Here is a 17,927-nt window from a genome sequence, read left to right as displayed (position 1 = left end):
AAGACAAATAGTTGCAAAAACTTTACTTTATTGTGGATATGACTGCGAAAATAAATGAGCTGAATCCAAAACTGCAATGAAAAGGAAACCCAGCCGATGTTTTGATAGAAGAAGGCCGTTTGTTTTTAAAGAAGATATGAAGGGCGGTGAGTTACTTCATTTTCAATGTCTAAAGCAGTACCGCGATAAAATCGGCGTAACTTTTGACACGAGTTACTTCAGCGCTGTTATAAAAAAATCAAAGACGAATTTCTTGACAGATTAGAGCAATTTAAAACCAACAAAACCATTCTAGCATTCCTAGTAAATTCAATAAACACAAATAGTAACGAAATCCAATTTGAACCATTTGGAATTGATGCCGGATCTCTAGAAATGCAAGTGATCGATAAAAAAGTAAAGCTTTGTGGTATGAAAAATTTACAGAGTTGAAAAGCAAGTTGAAAGAGTTGGACGTTCATAAATTCGGGGTCCAGGGTTCATCTTGAAGACATTAGTTGGGAAAAATTATAGGCGGTTGGTCATTGTGCTGGCCACATGACACACTAGTTAACTGTGGGCCACAGAAACAGATGACCTTTACATCATCTGCCTTATAGATCGCAAGGTTTAAAGAATGCCGGTCTTTGACTGAAGCCTAACTTTTCTTTTGTTCTCTAGTATGTTTTCCTCGGACTTGTGCCCCCTCTCTCTCTCTCTCTCTCTAACACACACACACACACACACAAAGGAAAAAAATTCAGAGCAGAAACCGGTACCTCACGAGCCCACCCTTTTTTTTTCCTTATTTCATAAATCCTTTTTCCAAAGTATGGTGGTGGTTTCTGAAACTGTTTAAATATGATATAGGGCAGTGTTCCTTTACCTTTTTTTTTTTTTTAAAAAAAAAAGCTCTTCCTGCTAAGAGAATATAAAAATTAGCACACTGAATTTACCAAATCAAAATAGTTCTATTACTGTAAACGTAAACGTAAACATCCAACAATGCCAACTTCGCTTGGAGTTTGAGTACTGTCGGAATGTCACTCACCGTGAACTAGAATCTAGATATCTAAATCTAGATTACTCTGAACTGACTCTCACTTAACTCTGTCACCTAGGCCTAGATCTAGAAATAAGAATATCTAGACATAGTTTATTATATATAGATCTAGTAGTTACGCTGAAGTTCAACTACTGAACTCTGCAGTGAAGTGGTAAATTGTAGTCAAACTGAATTTATTATATATTATAATTATTATTAAATAATAAGATTAATATTAGATCTAGATCCACTAGTGCTCAGTAGTGTGACAGTGTAAGTGAAGTCACAGTCCAGTCCAATACTGAATAAACTGAATTCACTTTACATGTAACTATTGTAACTTTTAGATCTACTTTCACAGTAATGGATGTAAATCGAGACTAGATCTACTGAAGATGATCTAGATCTAGAATAATATAAGAATGTCTAGAATAGTCTAGATCTAATTGGTAATATCATAATTTTAATAAATATATTATTTAATATATAATAATAAGATAAGATGATAAGTTTTACCGATAGATCTTAAATCTTAATAAACTTAATTCTTAATCTTAGAATTAATCTAACTTAAATTCTAACTAATTAGTATACTGAAATATCATATTCATAACAAAAAAGGTAATTTCAACTTAGTTTTAAAACCAGGTGTAATGTAAGCTTAAAGGTTACGCACAGACTAATCTATTTTCCAACAGGTCTTAGATCTAGAAGTCATTTAAGTCTAAGTTCTAAATTCTAGACCTTCTTAGTTCTCTATCAATTCTAGAAATCGACTGACTATATTGTAGATCTACCAGACTTCTAATACTATACACTAGACTGTGACTAGACCAGAGTTTCTCAAACTTTTCTGACCCAGGGTCCCTTTTATATTAATTATATATAAGTCAAAACTTCCCACAGACCTCTAAGTGAAAAAGGTACATTAAATGCATATTATATATATATGTAACAAAAAAAAACAACACATTTTTTTGAAAGGAGTGTATGTTGAGATTATAAATAAGTATTGTTTAATATTAGTTCACCAGACGTCCCGATTTGGAGCGTCTGTCACGCTTTTCATATAATGTCTGAGCCAATGTCTCACTTTCATCAAAAAGTCAAATAAATATAAAATATATGCTTTTATTTAAAAATCTTTATTAATCTTTTGAATTATAGCTTCAAACTTACCGCCTAAATGCATTTTCTTCTAAAACCTTATTTCATGTTCTCTGCTTTGCAGACTCCTGATTAGAGGCATGAGTAGTGCTTTTACCTTACAGCATCCTGCATTCTTCTCAGAAAATGATATCAGCACTTTTAATTTCAACTGTTGTGTTGTCATTCCGCAGGTTTTTCACTGATTCTATTAATCAGTTCAAGCATACAGACTTTCTTGGTTTAGCTTTCCTTTTTGCTAAAGTTGGTGACAGGGTAACTGGAGACAAATTGAACATCGAAGTTCATAGGGACTTACAAGCAGACTTCCCATTTATATAGAGCAAGAAAAATTAATAACCACAGTAAAGTGTGATGTGAGAAATGTAGATAAGTTTTCTGTCACACATGCAAATGTATATTGTAATAAATTTCAATTGGAAGCTTCTAGTAAGCCCCCATTAAGATACTTCTACGATGTGAGAAATGTAGATAACAGTTTTCTGTCACACATGCAAATGTATATTGTAATAAATTTCATTTGGAAGCTTCTAGTAAGCCCCTATTAAGATACTTCTCCTATAATTAAATATCTTTGCAACATTCAGTGAAACTTGCAATTATATAAAGGTACTTTTGGCAATCTGGAGGCAGTGTGGCTGTGCGGTAAAGCGCTTGGCTGCTGAACCGGTTAGAATCCTGGTGAAGACTGGGAATTTTAATTTTGGGATTTTTTGGCACCTCTGAGCTGAGTCCACCCAGCTCTAATGGGTACCTGACAATAGTTGGGAAAAAGTAAAGGTAGGTGGTTGTTTTGCTGGCCACATGACACCCTCATTAACCATAAAAATTAAAGAAATGGTTTAGTGATGCCCAGTTTTTGACACCGTTCACGGATGCTTTGAGCCCACAATAAAATGAAGTTGTTTCCCCTGATAATACAATTCTTTGTTCCACCCTTTGGGGGAAATTTTAAAAATAAAATTAAAAAAAGCAATTTTGTCAATTTAGAATAGCAGAGTCTCAGTCTATGGAAAGTCCAGGTGGATTGCTCTGAAGCCTTCAGAGGAGAGACTTTTAAAATTATATTTAACTTCCTCCCCCGCAAAGAAATGTCATTTTATAACTATCTTTCTTTTTTCAGATTTCCGTGTTATGTGGGACAGCATTTTAATGAAGTGATCCACATCAGAATCCTACTACCAGCTTTTTTCCGTAATGAGTTGCAGGTTTAAGAAAATTGATATAAAAATGACAGACTGCAGTTTATCACCGAATAGTGATAATTCCTCTTTAGGGGAAGACATGTTCCATGACGAAGCTAGGGCTACCAATTTGTTAACTGGTAAGTTTTTTTTTCTATCTCAAAATTTACCAGACTACAGCTTCTCTGACTATTAAAATAGTTGTTGCCTTGAAACTTAATTGACTAAACAATCATTTGACGTTTGTAGTTATTGTTTTAATCAAGGTATCCTCTGGCCCTAAATGGTTTATTCTTATACTGACATATCTATTTCTCTTTTTTACCCCATCGTAAGGTGCCCCCTAGGTGTTAGCTCATGGGGGACCATTAAAGTATTATATAGGTTATTGTTTTTTATGTTTTTGCTCAACCTTTATACTTGTGTCCAGATTTATGAGTGAACATCTTCAGTTTAGTTGCTGCCTTTACAGAAATATATGGAAGAAATGCTGTGTTTTATACTATTTATTTAATGCTTTATATCTTCATACTCATTCCAGTGAATTAATATTCATTGAATAACAAAATTCACATAAAGTATAAATCACTTGTAAGTATAAACCATAGAAGTAGTAGAAAAACCTTACTGACTATACCGCCAATAATAAACATAGCACAGTGAACAATTAATAATTACTTTTCATCATATGACCAATGAGCACATTTTCTCATTTCCCTTTTATAGTCAAAAGATTTTTTCTAGATGAAGATCTCATTCCCCCTTAGTAAGAACCTTTTATTTTCTATGCCCCGCATATTTAATTACAAAAATATCTATTCAAGACTTTACTATGTTTCAGTCTGACCCAAACAAAAAAATAATGGACCTATAAATCTTTATCTTGATCTTGGCTCTACATGCTGTTAGCTAAAATGTGCAGTTGAAGCCTATATTTGTATGTTTGTATAATGTCTTGAAGAAAACATTGTGGTAAGAGTTTTTTTGTTTTTGTTTTTTTCTGGCAGGCTTCTCACAGCTTTATAAAAACAAACAATTTGTGGATGTATCCTTAAGAGCAGAACAAAGTGAGTTCCCCTGTCACAAAAATGTACTGGCAGCATCTAGCCCTTATTTCCTTGTCATGTTTTCCACCAGTTTAGCAGAGGGACAACAGAATTGTATAACTCTTCAAGACATGGAAGCTAGAACTCTTGAACTGGTTCTTGAATACATCTATAATGGTCAGGTAATATAACAGCCTTGTTGACATCTAACACTAAAGGCCAAAAAAATCCTTAATCAAAAAGTTTTCTTTTACCTCTATATAAAAAAAAAAAAAAAAAATATATTTATATCTGTAAAAAATAAAGCAAAATATAATGGATTTAGAGTAACAGATAATATAAGAGATAATTCAGAAACACTACTATTTGCTTGTAGAATATATTATTTACTAATAAGAAATCTTTGCCATCACCTGTTGATATGGTAATTCTTCAGTAGCACAAAGACATTGACTAGACTAATTAAAAAGGCACCCTATATCACTTGAACACAGCTACCTTCTCTTGAAGAACTTTTTCATGAAAGATGTCATTCCAAAAGACACAAATTCTTAAAGACTAATTGCACCCATTACCTCAGATCTGGGCAAAGTGGCCACCTCTCTCCATTATAGAAAGATTTTAAAATTCCACTATCCCACTTTCAGTCAGGGAATTTCAAGTCTATTCTCATCACAGTGAAGCACATAGAAGCTTAATTCGTGGGTGTGCATATGTTACACATGTGAATGTTCTTTGTTTTGCATCTCTATTGTTATTGTTATAGCAGATATGCTGATGTGGACAATGTAGTCAAACTGACTTTCTATTTGTTTGGACCAATAAAAATATCCCATCTTTAACTTCTTTTATATTGTGAGCAATAACCATTGTCAGGTTCTTTTCTTGCTTGGCTCGTTAGGGGTTACTCAATTACAATTAATTATTACTAAATAAACTCCAACTCCATCTATCCATGAAAATAGTTATAACTTTAATATTCAATAAAGCACACAATGCCGTCAACTCTCAGGAAATATTAATACTCAAACACCAGTCCAGGAAGCAACCGTCTAACCTTCCTGGACCGGGAACAAGACCTCCACTGACTAACACACTCTCTAGCACATTCAATGAAGACTAAACCATTCAGTTCATAACATGTGCAAGACTATTCACATTCATAACCTGGGCCAGGGAGTACATAAACAAAGGGATATAACTATCATACCAAAATATCAACAAAGTAACATATTCACTCTCGCCAAACCGCCCCCTGACAACCATTTATTTACAAAGGTATTTCAATGAAGCCTAGGGGCCAGTTGTAGCTCCAGATGAAAGAAAAAATTTTGAATTTTTCTTCTAAGACTTGGGGATTGATGTTAAGTTAAGCAGCATTCACACGTTGTTTTTGTTTTATGTTCATAACTTTGTTCAAATGCCAGGATAAGTCAGCTCTATTTACTTTTCTTGACATCCTAAATCCAGATTGTTTGTATTTAAATTAACAAAGTGGATCCAAAAAATTGAATTAAACAGCTTCTGACTGTAAAAATAAAGCCAAATATTCAGACACTGAAACAAAAGACAGATTTTGTGAAATCAACCATTTATTGTAGAAATGACAAATATAAACAAAATAATATCTTTTTTTTTTTTAAAGAAAAACTATTTTGTTTTTAAAAGGTTAGCTTGACAGAAGACACAGTCCAGAATTTGTTGTCAGCAGCCAACCTTTTTCAACTGATACCACTGCGTGACGGCTGCGCAGAGTTCATGATGAGTCATGTGACTGTCTCTAATTGTATTGGTGTTTTCTTTTTCGCCAAGGCCCACCAGTGCAATGTTCTGGCTCTCAAAGCAAAAGAAATTATCAACAATAAGGTTTTACATTTCCTAGTTTCTAAAAATTTTTTATCCTTTAATATTAACAAGATTTTTTTAACCATTGTTCAACACATTTAAGTATTTAATATTTATTGTCGTGTGTTATGTGCTCTGGACTGTCTTCTTGATGGTTCTGGTTTTGAACTCTGCCTGCCACCATCCCCCAACTTCCTGCGGGAGGCTTGAGTTAAGATGTAAATTCAACTTTGAAGGAACATGAAAAACAAATCAATAAACAAAAAAAAATTGTCAATGAATTTGGTAAAGGTCATGATCTCAGTTGTCTTTCCTTAGAGCCAAACATTGTTTTGGTAAACCCAATGTGATGTAATTTAATTTACCTTTTTTTGTGTTTTTTTTTTAAACTTTAAATCAACATTTTCTGTAAAGTCATTGAAAAACTGATTTTATTCTTTGATTTGTCTTTTGAATAATCACAATTTATATTTTCATATTTTGACTGCAGTGCTTTTGTTTTTGTCTTTTAGTTTCCATTGCTGTGCAAACAACAGGAATTTTTGTCTCTCCCTGTTGATAAGTTAGTTGAGATTGTCAGTGATGATGACCTGAATGTCACAACAGAGGAGACCGTCTATGAGGCTTGCATGGCTTGGGTGGGTGAAGACCAAGAGACCAGAAAGTCACATCTAGTCGAGGTAAAGAGTGGACACCTGGTATCTTATTTTCTTTTTTTTTTTTGTCATTATCTCATTGTCACTTTTATTGTTTAAATTTTTACAAACAAATAATTTGTTGATGGCTCCAGATTAATTTTTTTTTATCTTAGATTGATATGTCAGGATAAAAATATCAAAATTGTAATTGGGTTAAAGAATCTGTATTAAGTGTGTATTTATTTGGTACTAAAAGTTTGGCCTCACTAATTGATTGTTGTCAACGAATACTTGTTGTTATAGATAGAAAGTCATTTTATTTCTGAGACTGTGTATTTCAGGTGATGAACTGTGTTCGTTTTGCCAACATCAGCTCCTACTACTTCTGTGACAAGATAGACACTTGCCCTCTGCTGCAGGAGAACAGTGAACTGCGATGTCTGCTGGACACCATCAGATGTTACCACATGTTGAAGGTAATGAACCACATACCAATGAATATTGTCTGACTTTCCAGACTACAAGGAAAAGACAAATGTGTCTATTTTGCTTTTATTATAAATTCATTTTTGCAAATGTTCATATAATGTTTAGAAATCATCGTTTCAGTTCCGCATTGGGGCACTCCTTTCCCCTCCCCCTTTTTTTTTCATAATTTCTTACGTATACTTAGCTATTACTTCTGACAATATAAATGTAGAAAAACAATAGCAGCAGGTGTTATTAACAGAACTTGCTGAAATAAAATGACTTTTTAAATTTCTTTTCTAAACAATCAGAAACCTTAACTCTTTGTCTTTGAATTATTTTCCACGTTTGGACGAATTATTTTTTTGGCCATTCGGAGTAAAAAGAAAGTTTCAACTAAACTTTCATAACTTTTTTTTTTTTTTTTATTAGAAAATGATGTAGTTAGTATAGAATTAAAAGGAATGCATGCCCTTTTGATATAGCTCAAAGAACTTATTTTTGAACAAAAAATAATTTTTATATTAATGTTTAAAAATTTAAAATAAAACTTACCGACTGCGAAAAAGCCTCCAGGATCGGATCTAGATCTAGACCTGATCTTAGAAAAAATTGATAGTCCATACTGAAAAAAAAAATTTTTTAATATATATCCATATTGTCACAAAACTTTCTATAGAAAACACAGCTAAAACAGATAAAATGGAAATTTTGAGCTAATTATCCATGTCACTAGTAATGGAAAAATGAAATATGACCACCTTAAAAAGTTAACAGCTCTGGTCTATACTATATCTAGAAAATATATTATGATCCAAAGTAGTAAAATTATTTACAATATTTAGTCATATTTTCACATAACTTTATATTAAAACCATTTAAAAACACATAAAATGAATGTTCTGAGCTCATAATAACCTTTCACTATCATCCAGAACATAACTCTAAAGAAAATAGAGCCTTTTTAAGACCCCACTCTTTCAAAAAATCTTTCACTCTAAAAACACAATGAAAGAAGGAAATTTCAGATGTTTAGCAAAGGGAAACTATTCCAGATAATACTTTGAGCAATTAAAAACATATACGGGAGAAAAAACATATTTCAAAACATCAAAGTTGCCAGGGTTGATCACAGCTTTAGAGCTGTAAAAATCAACGATGGGAGCATCCTTCCGGAGTTAAAGAGTTTAACAACTGTAACTTTGTCCTTGTGGCTTCATCATGCTTTGAAAGATCAAGAAAAGCGTCTTTTTTTTTTGTTTGCTTTTTATACTCATCTGAATTCAATCACCACAGATTTAATGTTTTGCAGAATCGCCAACAAGAGATGGATGTAAAATTAATGCCACGTCGGGGGATGGTCTATGAACGTGGAGTGATGATTATTGCTAACCCCTACACAGAGGATGTCTTGAAGAAGTACAACAGTATGGAGATGCTGCTACCCAAGACAGGAGAAGTCATCCACATTTGTAAACTCCCTCAAAGTCTGTATACACCAGGTAAGAACCTGCATAGTTCTAATAGTTCTCGCACAACAACCAACCACTTTTACTTTTATCCAACTTATGTCAGGTACCCATTAGAGCTGGGTGGCTTCAGAGGCGCCAAAAGAAGCCAAAAAATAAAAAATCCCAGTCTTCACCAAGATTCAAACCCGAAACCTCTTGTTTGGAAGCCAAGTGTTATACAGCCACCGTGCCTCTAAATGTGGCATTTAATTTGCTATTATTTATGTAGTCATGTTACTGAAAAAAAAAAATTGCATTATTGATTGAGTTTGAAAATATTCAATCTCAATGAGAATAAAAACAACCACAAAAAACTTTGATTCGCTGTGTCTCATAGAACAAAATTCAGTGAAATCCATAAGCATTACTTGACAACTTGGAAGGACTGCGTAAAAAATAAAAAATGTAGGAGCCTTCAAACTATCCCATCATAATTACTTACCTCCATTATCTTCAATGTTTAGAACATATTCACAGAATGACTAATAGAAGAATACAAAAACTATAAATATGAGAACTCGTTCCATTTCAAAGGTGCATGCAAGAGTTTCACTTATTGTCATCTGTGTCGCAGGAGAGGAGAACATAATTCAGGATAGAAATACAACTTTTTTTATCACTCCTCGTTAAATAGGAAAAAATTGACTGAAGGAGACCGCCCCCCCCCCTCCTAAAAATTTCAAAGTGGCCAGCACAACAACATTTAACACCATAAAAAAACCTATTACCTTATATCTAAAAAATAAACACCTCTACTGTGGTAACAACAAAATAATCTCACTTTCCACATCCAACTAAGGCAGTATCATCTAAATTGTCTTTTAGACACTGGAGTAATGGAAGACGTTGGGGCGGGAAGGAAGTAAGTTTCACCAAAGTGTCAGGCCTGTTCCTGTGTTATGTTCTAATCTGAGAGTTTGTTTTGTCTATTGAAAAACTATTGACTCAATAGAACAGCAACATATGTGAATTTGTTAAATGGCTCCCTGGTAAATACTCTGGACTGTTCTCTCGATGGTCCTGGATTCAAATCCTGCTGGCTTACATCCCCTGCCATCCCGAAAGAGGTTTGGGCTAGGATGTAATAATGAGGGACACAGCATTAACTAGATTGAAGTTTTTGGGGGGTTTTATTTCAACTCATTGCACAGAATACAATATAAATCCAAATGTTGGATTGAAATCACACGGGCAAACGTAATATTCCTGAATGACTAAGGAAATAGAACTTGACTGATGGCTTGACTGTAGGCTTTGGTGTTTCATTTATAGTATTCAATAAGACCTTTCAGCATTTTTTTTAAAAATTACATTTGTATGACACATTTTTCATGCTATAGCAAGCTCAGTACTCTCTGGTCCAATCTCTTTAGTGGGCATGTGGGTGGAGGGTGTCTGGGAGAAGGCTTCCATGCTGCCTTTAGGCTCTCGGCAAACACAGCTCCATCTGGGATTTGAACTCAAGTCTCCTTGATTGGTAGCCAATCTGTTAATGGTACACATCCTTTCTTGAAATATTCTTTCAATCTTAAGCAAATGTTCAGTCAAACTAACACCAGGTTAATGAAGCAAAGTCACGGAATTATCAGAGAAATCTCAAGTTTTTTATATATTTTTAATGTCGTACTCTAACAAAATATTTTGTATAACACTAATTCATGCTTCAAACAAACCTGACAGTTTCTTGTCTTCTTAACCCTTTTCCCAGGTGTAGCTTCCACAGGTGATAACCAAATTTATCTGGCTGGGGGAGCCATTAGGAAAATCAACTACCGTGGCTCCATCACAACCGAAGGTGTCTCAAACAATGTTTATGTATTTGATCAAAGTGAAGCAACATGGCAACCTAAAGCTAAAATGCAAATGTCAAGGTCACAGTTTTCACTCATCATAGTAGATGGGTAGGTCAAAGTGCGTCCTGCTTCTTATATTAATTGATCGTCTTAAATATTTATTGGTAGCATTTGTCTGTAATCTTTTTTTTTTTAACCTATAATGGCACCTAGGGAACATTATGATAGATGACATTATAAATGTCATTACAAAGACATTTAGTACTTTTGAAAAGAGAATACTTCAATGAATAGTAAACTCACTGTAGCATCACAATCTCATGTTTTCATCATCTCCATCTTGACACAACCACACCACAACAAAATAAGCCTAATGCAGAAACGATACTAATTTTCTTGTTGTAAAGTATTAGTCAGCTAATATCCTTTACTAATGTACATTTGCATACTGGTATTAATATCTCTGATATAAGGAAATCTATAATTAGTAAAGCATATCTCTGGTATTTAAATACCTCCACTAAAATAGACACTTTGGATAGAACCGACACTAACCATAAGATATCATTAGAGACAATCAGCACTAGCTATAAATATATGACCAACACTGAACATCATTAGCCAAACACACTTAATTGTTGAGTTCCATAATGTCCTACAGACATTCCTGTAAACCCACCCAATTTCTACTTATTTAACCCTAGGACATAGACATTGTATTAACAAATGATTAAGGGTGGTCATTCATTCATACCTAAATATTGTATCAGTATGACCTGATATATTGATAGTATTTTCTTTACAGTTTAATTGACCTACATATACTGTTTCAATTATAAAAAGTAAAGTACCTTTTTCATACCTTTTGATCTTTAGGGCAGATGATGTTTCTTTGGCCCTTGTTTAAAGAGGGTGTCATATGGCTAGTACAATCACCTACCACCTCTACTTTTCCATCAGAGTTGGATGGACACAGGAGTGTCTTAAATATCCTGAAATTCAAAATCCCAGTCTTTACTGATATTCAAACTTGAGACCTCTCGGTTCAGAAGCCAAGCGCTTTACCACTCAGCCACCATGCTCCACAGTTTACATAATCAAATTTGATTTCATTTTTAAACATTTCTGAGCTTGCACCCTGACATTTTTCTTGTTTTCATCCTAAATTATATCTTCAGACATGTGTATGCCGTAGGTGGCCAGGATGGTAGTGAAATTCTAATGACTGTAGAGAAGTATGATGCTCCTACCAACACTTGGACCATGGTTCATTCCTTGCCACGACCATTACGCTTTATGACAGGAGTCAGCTACAAAGGCAAACTGTACATTTTCGGAGGGGAGACAAAAACAGAAGTCAGTAACGGGGCTTTAAGGTTAGTGCAATGGATACCTGATATTAAGAAAATGTAAAATAAAATTTGGTTAGCAGACAGGAAATTGTAGAAATTCAAATTAACCTTGACTTCAATGTTTGCAGCCAGTCATGTCACATTTACTTCAAACAGACTTAGGCAATAGTAACCTATAGTGACAAACCAGTCTATTTTTATTTAGCCATTATTTTATAAATATAATATTTATTATGATAGCCTACAAGCAAATATTTAAGTTGGAAAAAATTGATACATACATTTTTTCACACATTAATTTAAAAAAAAAACTTGTAATTAGATAAAATGTATATGTTTACCAAGGTGGGAGAAAAAAAGAATACAAGTTATGACCCTTTGGTTAAATGTTAATTTATAAAGAAAACATTGTAAGATCCCACTTTTTATCTTATTTTCTAAATCCATTGTGGTTTCACTTGCTCTTTAGTTATAGTACATTTGAATTTTACTTGCTCATTGCCAACTTCTGATTTCGGAATGCCTTCCCACAAATTTCTTATAATATTATGGCAATGTTTTCAATTCTGAACATTATGCAATATATCATGACCTTAAATTACAATTTTTAAACTTTTCTTCTGCGATTATAAAATACTGACTTAAATTTAATTTAATTATTTATATATTATTTAATTTAATTTTAATGATCGAGACATTTCTGTTCTAGATATGATCCTCAAGAAGACACTTGGACAGAGTTACCTCCAATGAAAACTCCTAGAGTTCTTGCAGGCAGTGTTGTGTTTAAAGATAAAATATACATTATAGGTCAGTAATTTAATTGTGTCAAGCAGATTTTGTTCAAAAGGTGACATAATCTCAAATATTTTTTGTCTACCTTGAAGATCAGATTTTCTTGGTCCTAGAAAATTTGATCTAAACTTAAACTCTGCTTTTAGAGTCTGCATGTTCTGAGAGTAGCTAGTGAAATGGATAACGCTACAAGGTTTATGCTAAATTGTTATAAGGTTAATGGCAAAAATAAACACTATTGGATTTAGGTTTTTTTTTTCAAAGACTCCCTAAGTCCATCCATCTCTACTAGACACTTATTATTTGTTTGTGATAGTAAATAAATTAGTTGTTGGGTTGGCTGTATGACATTATAAGTAGATATAAATTGGAGATTTACCTAAGGTGCTTATGCTAATTGAAAGTATATGCACCATTGTAGATTGCTTCTAAAGTTGAGCAGAATATTGTGTGTCTGTCAGGACTTTATCTTTATATTATTAAATATTTTATATGTCTAGGTAACTAAGTATAATTTTACTTACAATATCCGTGTGTATTTGAGATTCATTATGTTTCTTTCGCTTTATAATTATATTTATAATATTAATAGGTTTAGCCTGACAGACCCATTATGTGCAGTCATACATAGAATAACAGACTAGGTGAATAATGATTTAAATAAAAAAATATGAATTTAATTCAATAATATTAATACAATGATATGGACATGAATAATGTGAATGATACTAATGGTGCATCTGGTGAATCACTGCGCTGCCAATCTCTGCACTGCCAATGGAGATAATAAATTGTAATTACATTAATAATAAGTACTTAAAGAATACAGGTATTAATGTAATGATCATACAAATCATCTTGTATAATGGTTCCTAACAACACTGCTAAGGCGCAGCTAGTGACTTCAACAACATCAAATGTTTTACACATCTTGTACCACAAATTCGTCATTGTAACAATTATTGTAAAAACTATCAATACACATCAACTTTGATAGTAGCCATCAAGAACTGTCATGAAATTATGTACATCAGACCTGCCTACCAAAAAATGTGTTTTGAATCGTCAATGGTAAACGAAGTAAACCCAACATTGAAATGGATAACTCCAACACTGAAACCCTTTAGAAATAAACAAGACTCTAACATCTGATCTAGAACTATAAATATGAACAAATCTGTATAAAGAATATCATTACAATATAAAATAAAGCTCACCCTAAACAGGGGTCATAGAGTCCTACCCTATATGGCAAAGGCTATCTAGTAGCATAAGACAAGGAAACAAGCTCAAGATAATGAAATGCAGCCCTAATTTACAAATGACATCTCACTAAATCAGGACAAAGTGACAAGGAAAAAAAAAACACAAAATTCTAATAGAAAAAAACACACATAAAAGATGAACAAATCCATAGGAGAAAGCAGGCTCTCCATTTGTGTTCATTTTTAATATACAATTCAACTCTATACAACAACTAACTGTGACAGTGACTAAACAGGCCAATTCTGGAGGCACAAATTTTGCCTCACCTCTTTGCATTAGAATAAATCTGTATTAAGACTGTCACATTTAAAAGCATTCTTTCTCTTTCTCGCCATAGATCTTCTGGTCCTTGCAGGTTTGTGTTGGCATATATACTGTCTCCATGCTGTCCAATGTTTGTCAGTTTCCCTCCTCATAATTTCAGGGATAGTCCTGGGTCCCGCTACTCTTTGATGCTCCATAAAGGATGTCCTTGAAATTGTCTGGCATTTGGGTGACATTAAAAATATGGTCTTATGTTTTTTTCAGATATTGTGTGAGAGTTTTCAATAGAACAGAAAACTTGTTGTATGACAAATGATTTAAATGTATTCTGTAATACACATTCAGTAATTCTGTTATACACATTCTGTAATACACATTTCTCCAGGTGGTAATGCTGCTGTGAGTGAGAAATGGAAGAAAGAATATCTGCCTGAACATTGTGTAACAACAGTGGAAATATTTGATCCAGCCACAGAGAACTGGACTGATGGACCACCACTGGCCAATGCTCTTTGTGGTGCTGGTATGGACATTAATTTAATTTCATATCCATTGTCCTGTATTGCTTTATATATATATATATATATATTACTCATGTTTTTTTACTAAAGGAAATAAACAAATTAGTAGTGGTGTCCTTTTTATTAGAAAAATGGATGTTCTAACAATTATAAGCTAACACAATGTAAAAGTACCCTAATGTAATGTTATGGGAGCTATCAATGAATATGATAAAAAGATTTTACAATATCTTATTATGTCCCTGGCCCTATTGACTTAGTTGCTACACAAACAGAAAGAGCGATTGTTGAAAAATTTACTATGACAAACTACACTGTATTAAATACAGGAAGTTTTCCCCACTTTGCCTTTGTTTTCATCATAGAAAAATTTAGAAAATTTATTGGAACTATTTGTATTCAGGTGCTTTTGGGATGAGTTTCTCACGATCTTGACTGAATTGAAGGGAATAAATGTGTTCTAAAAAATATGATTCTGTGATCCATAGGGCACATGTCTGTTTAGATAATGGTTAACAGAGGTGTTGTGCTGCCAGCACAATGACCAGATGGCTTCATGTCATTTTGACAATCACCAACTTAACTATACTTTTCACAACAAATGCTAGGCACCCATTACATTTGGTTGGGCTCAAGGGTGTCCTAAGAATCTTCTGGCTCAAAGTCCCAGGATTCAAACTTAAAACCCTTTGGTTTGGAAGGCAAATGCTTTAACAATTGGCCACCATACCCTTAATGTGTTATAATTCTCTAAAAAAATATGTGAATAATTTCTGGCTGTCTTAAAAAGGAGGCCCATCATCACTTGTACTTTTCTTTCATCAGGGGTTGTGAAATATGGAGACACAATCTTAGTGGTTGGTGGGGAAGATGACAAAAGCTGGATGGCTGGAATCTGCTGGTTGAAACATGATGGGGAGGAGCAGACCTGGGTTTGGTCAGAGGGCCAGGAACTGCCAACAGTTATGTCCACTTTTGGTTGTGTTGTGGCTAACATACCACATGAGGTGCTTAAACAGCAGTGATCTTCTCTCCCTTTGGTCTCTGCTTCTGCAATGTGGTGCCCATCTGATTTGACCAGCCATCATCTATGATACTGGACAAAAAGCTGTGACAGTCTAAAACTACCAGCACTGGAATTATTTTATTATTTATTTATTTTTGTTTAAAATTGTTTTAGAATATTTGTTAAAAAAAAAAAAAAAAACTTCAATGACCAATAATGTGTTTTTTTTTTCAAAATTTTGTACTAATTCTTTATAGGCTTGGCATGCAAAAATGTTAATTTATAATGCTCCCTGTCCCAATTAACACACACACAAAGAAAAAGCTTTTAAGCTTATATAAATTTAAATATTCAGTGATTGAAGTGACAAATAGTTTTCAAAAAAAGAAGAGGATCCCATTTTTTTTTAAAATCACTTTACATTTGCCTCTTATGTCATTTAGCAGAACTTCAAAAATCCCAATTTTAAACCATGAAATGGGAAGGGTAATTTCGGTATCCATTTAAAAAGTAAATATTATAAGACACCTCAATACTTTGCATATCTATCTAGTTTTATTTAGCACAAGCCAGTGGCGTAGCTAGGGTGGGGGAAGGGGGATCCAAATCTCTGCATTGCCCCCCCAGGCCTCCCACTGAAATGTATAAATAGATTTATATGTATGATCTTTGTAAATTTAGTTTCTCTTGTTAAATGCTTTTTTTTAAATTTTCTTTTGTTGTTGATGACCTTGTTCTGTCATGAAGAGACTTAGGTTCATTTCATAGAGATGAGATGAGCACCTACATTGTAAATAGATAAATGAGATGGGGAAATGCGGGTGGAAACTGTATTAGTTTGTATTTAACAGGCAGTGATAAGAGGAGTGCTGAGGTAAGGGGGGGGGGGTTCTTCTAAGACAGAAGAAATAACAATGTGGAAATTATGGGCATTTATAAAAGCTAAGTCTATTTTTTATGATGTGTAAAATAAAAACCTGTAAAAAGATTTATGAGATAACATGAACTTTTGCCTTTTTTTTTCTATAAGTTTTCATTCCATGTGTGTTAATCAATGAACATATCAAATCTTTTTTACTAATGGCCTCATCTGGTCAATCACTGCACTGCCAATCACTACATTGCCAATCTCTGCAGTGTCAATCACTGCACTGTCAATCTCTGCACTGCCAATCACTGCACTGCCATTCCATGCATTGCCAATCACTGTGCTGCCAATCTCTGCATTGCCAATTACTGTGCTGTCAATCACTGCGCTGTCAATCACTGCATTGCCAATCTCTGTGCTGCCAATCACTGCACTATCAATCACTGCACTGTTAATCTCTGCATTGCCAATCTCTGTGCTGCCAATCACTGCACTATCAATCACTGCACTGTTAATCTCTGCATTGCCATTCCCTGCATTGCCAATCACTGCACTATCAATCACTGCACTATCAATCACTGCACTATCAATCACTGCACTGTTAATCTCTGCACTGCCAATCTCTGCATTGCCTATCACTGCGCTGCCAATCACTGTGCTGTCAACCACTGCACTGCCAATCACTGCACTGTCAATCGATTTAATTGATAGACATTTTATGTTCAATGTGATGATGAGTTGTGAAACTATGCAGTTAGTTCAGGAGTGGCACCCAACACTGCTTCTCAGGGCTGGATATAGCTTTCAGGCCATGGTTAGGGCATCATTGGGTTAGCCTTTTTGTGAAACTTATTTCAGTTATTCTTTAAATGACTGTATCTCGCTCTAGGGACTTCAGTTTTTTGCTGTAGCACCAAAACTTGAAGCTCCACTTGTGTTGGGTACTGCTCTAGAAGCTAAGACCTATGTTTGCTGTAGCACCAAAACTTGAAGCTCCACTTGTGTTGGGTACTGCTCTAGAAGCTAAGACCTATGTTTGCTGTAGCACCAAAACTTGAAGCTCCACTTGTGTTGGGTACTGCTATAGAAGCTAAGACCTATGTTTGGTTTTAACAGCATTACGTAGGCCTATTCTGGTCTACAAATGATTTAAATACCTTATAACTCTAAGGATGGCTG

The 17,927-nt window shown here is 34.0% G+C and overlaps 1 protein-coding gene across 4 annotated transcripts; it reads left to right on the top strand.

Moving 5' to 3' along the window:
* The first annotated feature begins 925 nt into the window (after positions 1-925).
* On the top strand, positions 926-17,740 carry LOC106070775 (kelch repeat and BTB domain-containing protein 8-like). 4 transcript variants are annotated; one of them, XM_056017453.1, is made up of 13 exons: positions 926-1,196; positions 1,386-1,473; positions 3,315-3,515; positions 4,383-4,603; positions 6,090-6,287; positions 6,779-6,946; positions 7,246-7,380; positions 8,685-8,874; positions 10,592-10,784; positions 11,855-12,052; positions 12,738-12,838; positions 14,739-14,876; positions 15,700-17,740. In XM_056017453.1, exons 3-13 carry the CDS (start codon positions 3,389-3,391, stop codon positions 15,897-15,899), a joined length of 1,869 nt encoding a protein of 622 aa, XP_055873428.1. In that variant the 5' UTR covers positions 926-1,196; positions 1,386-1,473; positions 3,315-3,388; the 3' UTR covers positions 15,900-17,740. The 4 variants fall into 4 exon arrangements, with proteins under 4 accessions (XP_055873428.1, XP_055873427.1, XP_055873429.1 ...); XM_056017452.1 differs by lacking the exon at positions 1,386-1,473; XM_056017454.1 differs by lacking the exon at positions 1,386-1,473 and having other exon boundaries at positions 926-1,351.
* Positions 17,741-17,927: the final 187 nt, after the last annotated feature.

This window comes from Biomphalaria glabrata, chromosome 18 (genome assembly GCF_947242115.1).
Source record: "Biomphalaria glabrata chromosome 18, xgBioGlab47.1, whole genome shotgun sequence".
Taxonomy (NCBI): Eukaryota; Metazoa; Mollusca; class Gastropoda; family Planorbidae; genus Biomphalaria; species Biomphalaria glabrata.
The sequence above is the reverse complement of the archived record's forward strand: the minus strand, read 5'-3'. Positions and strand labels throughout refer to the sequence as shown.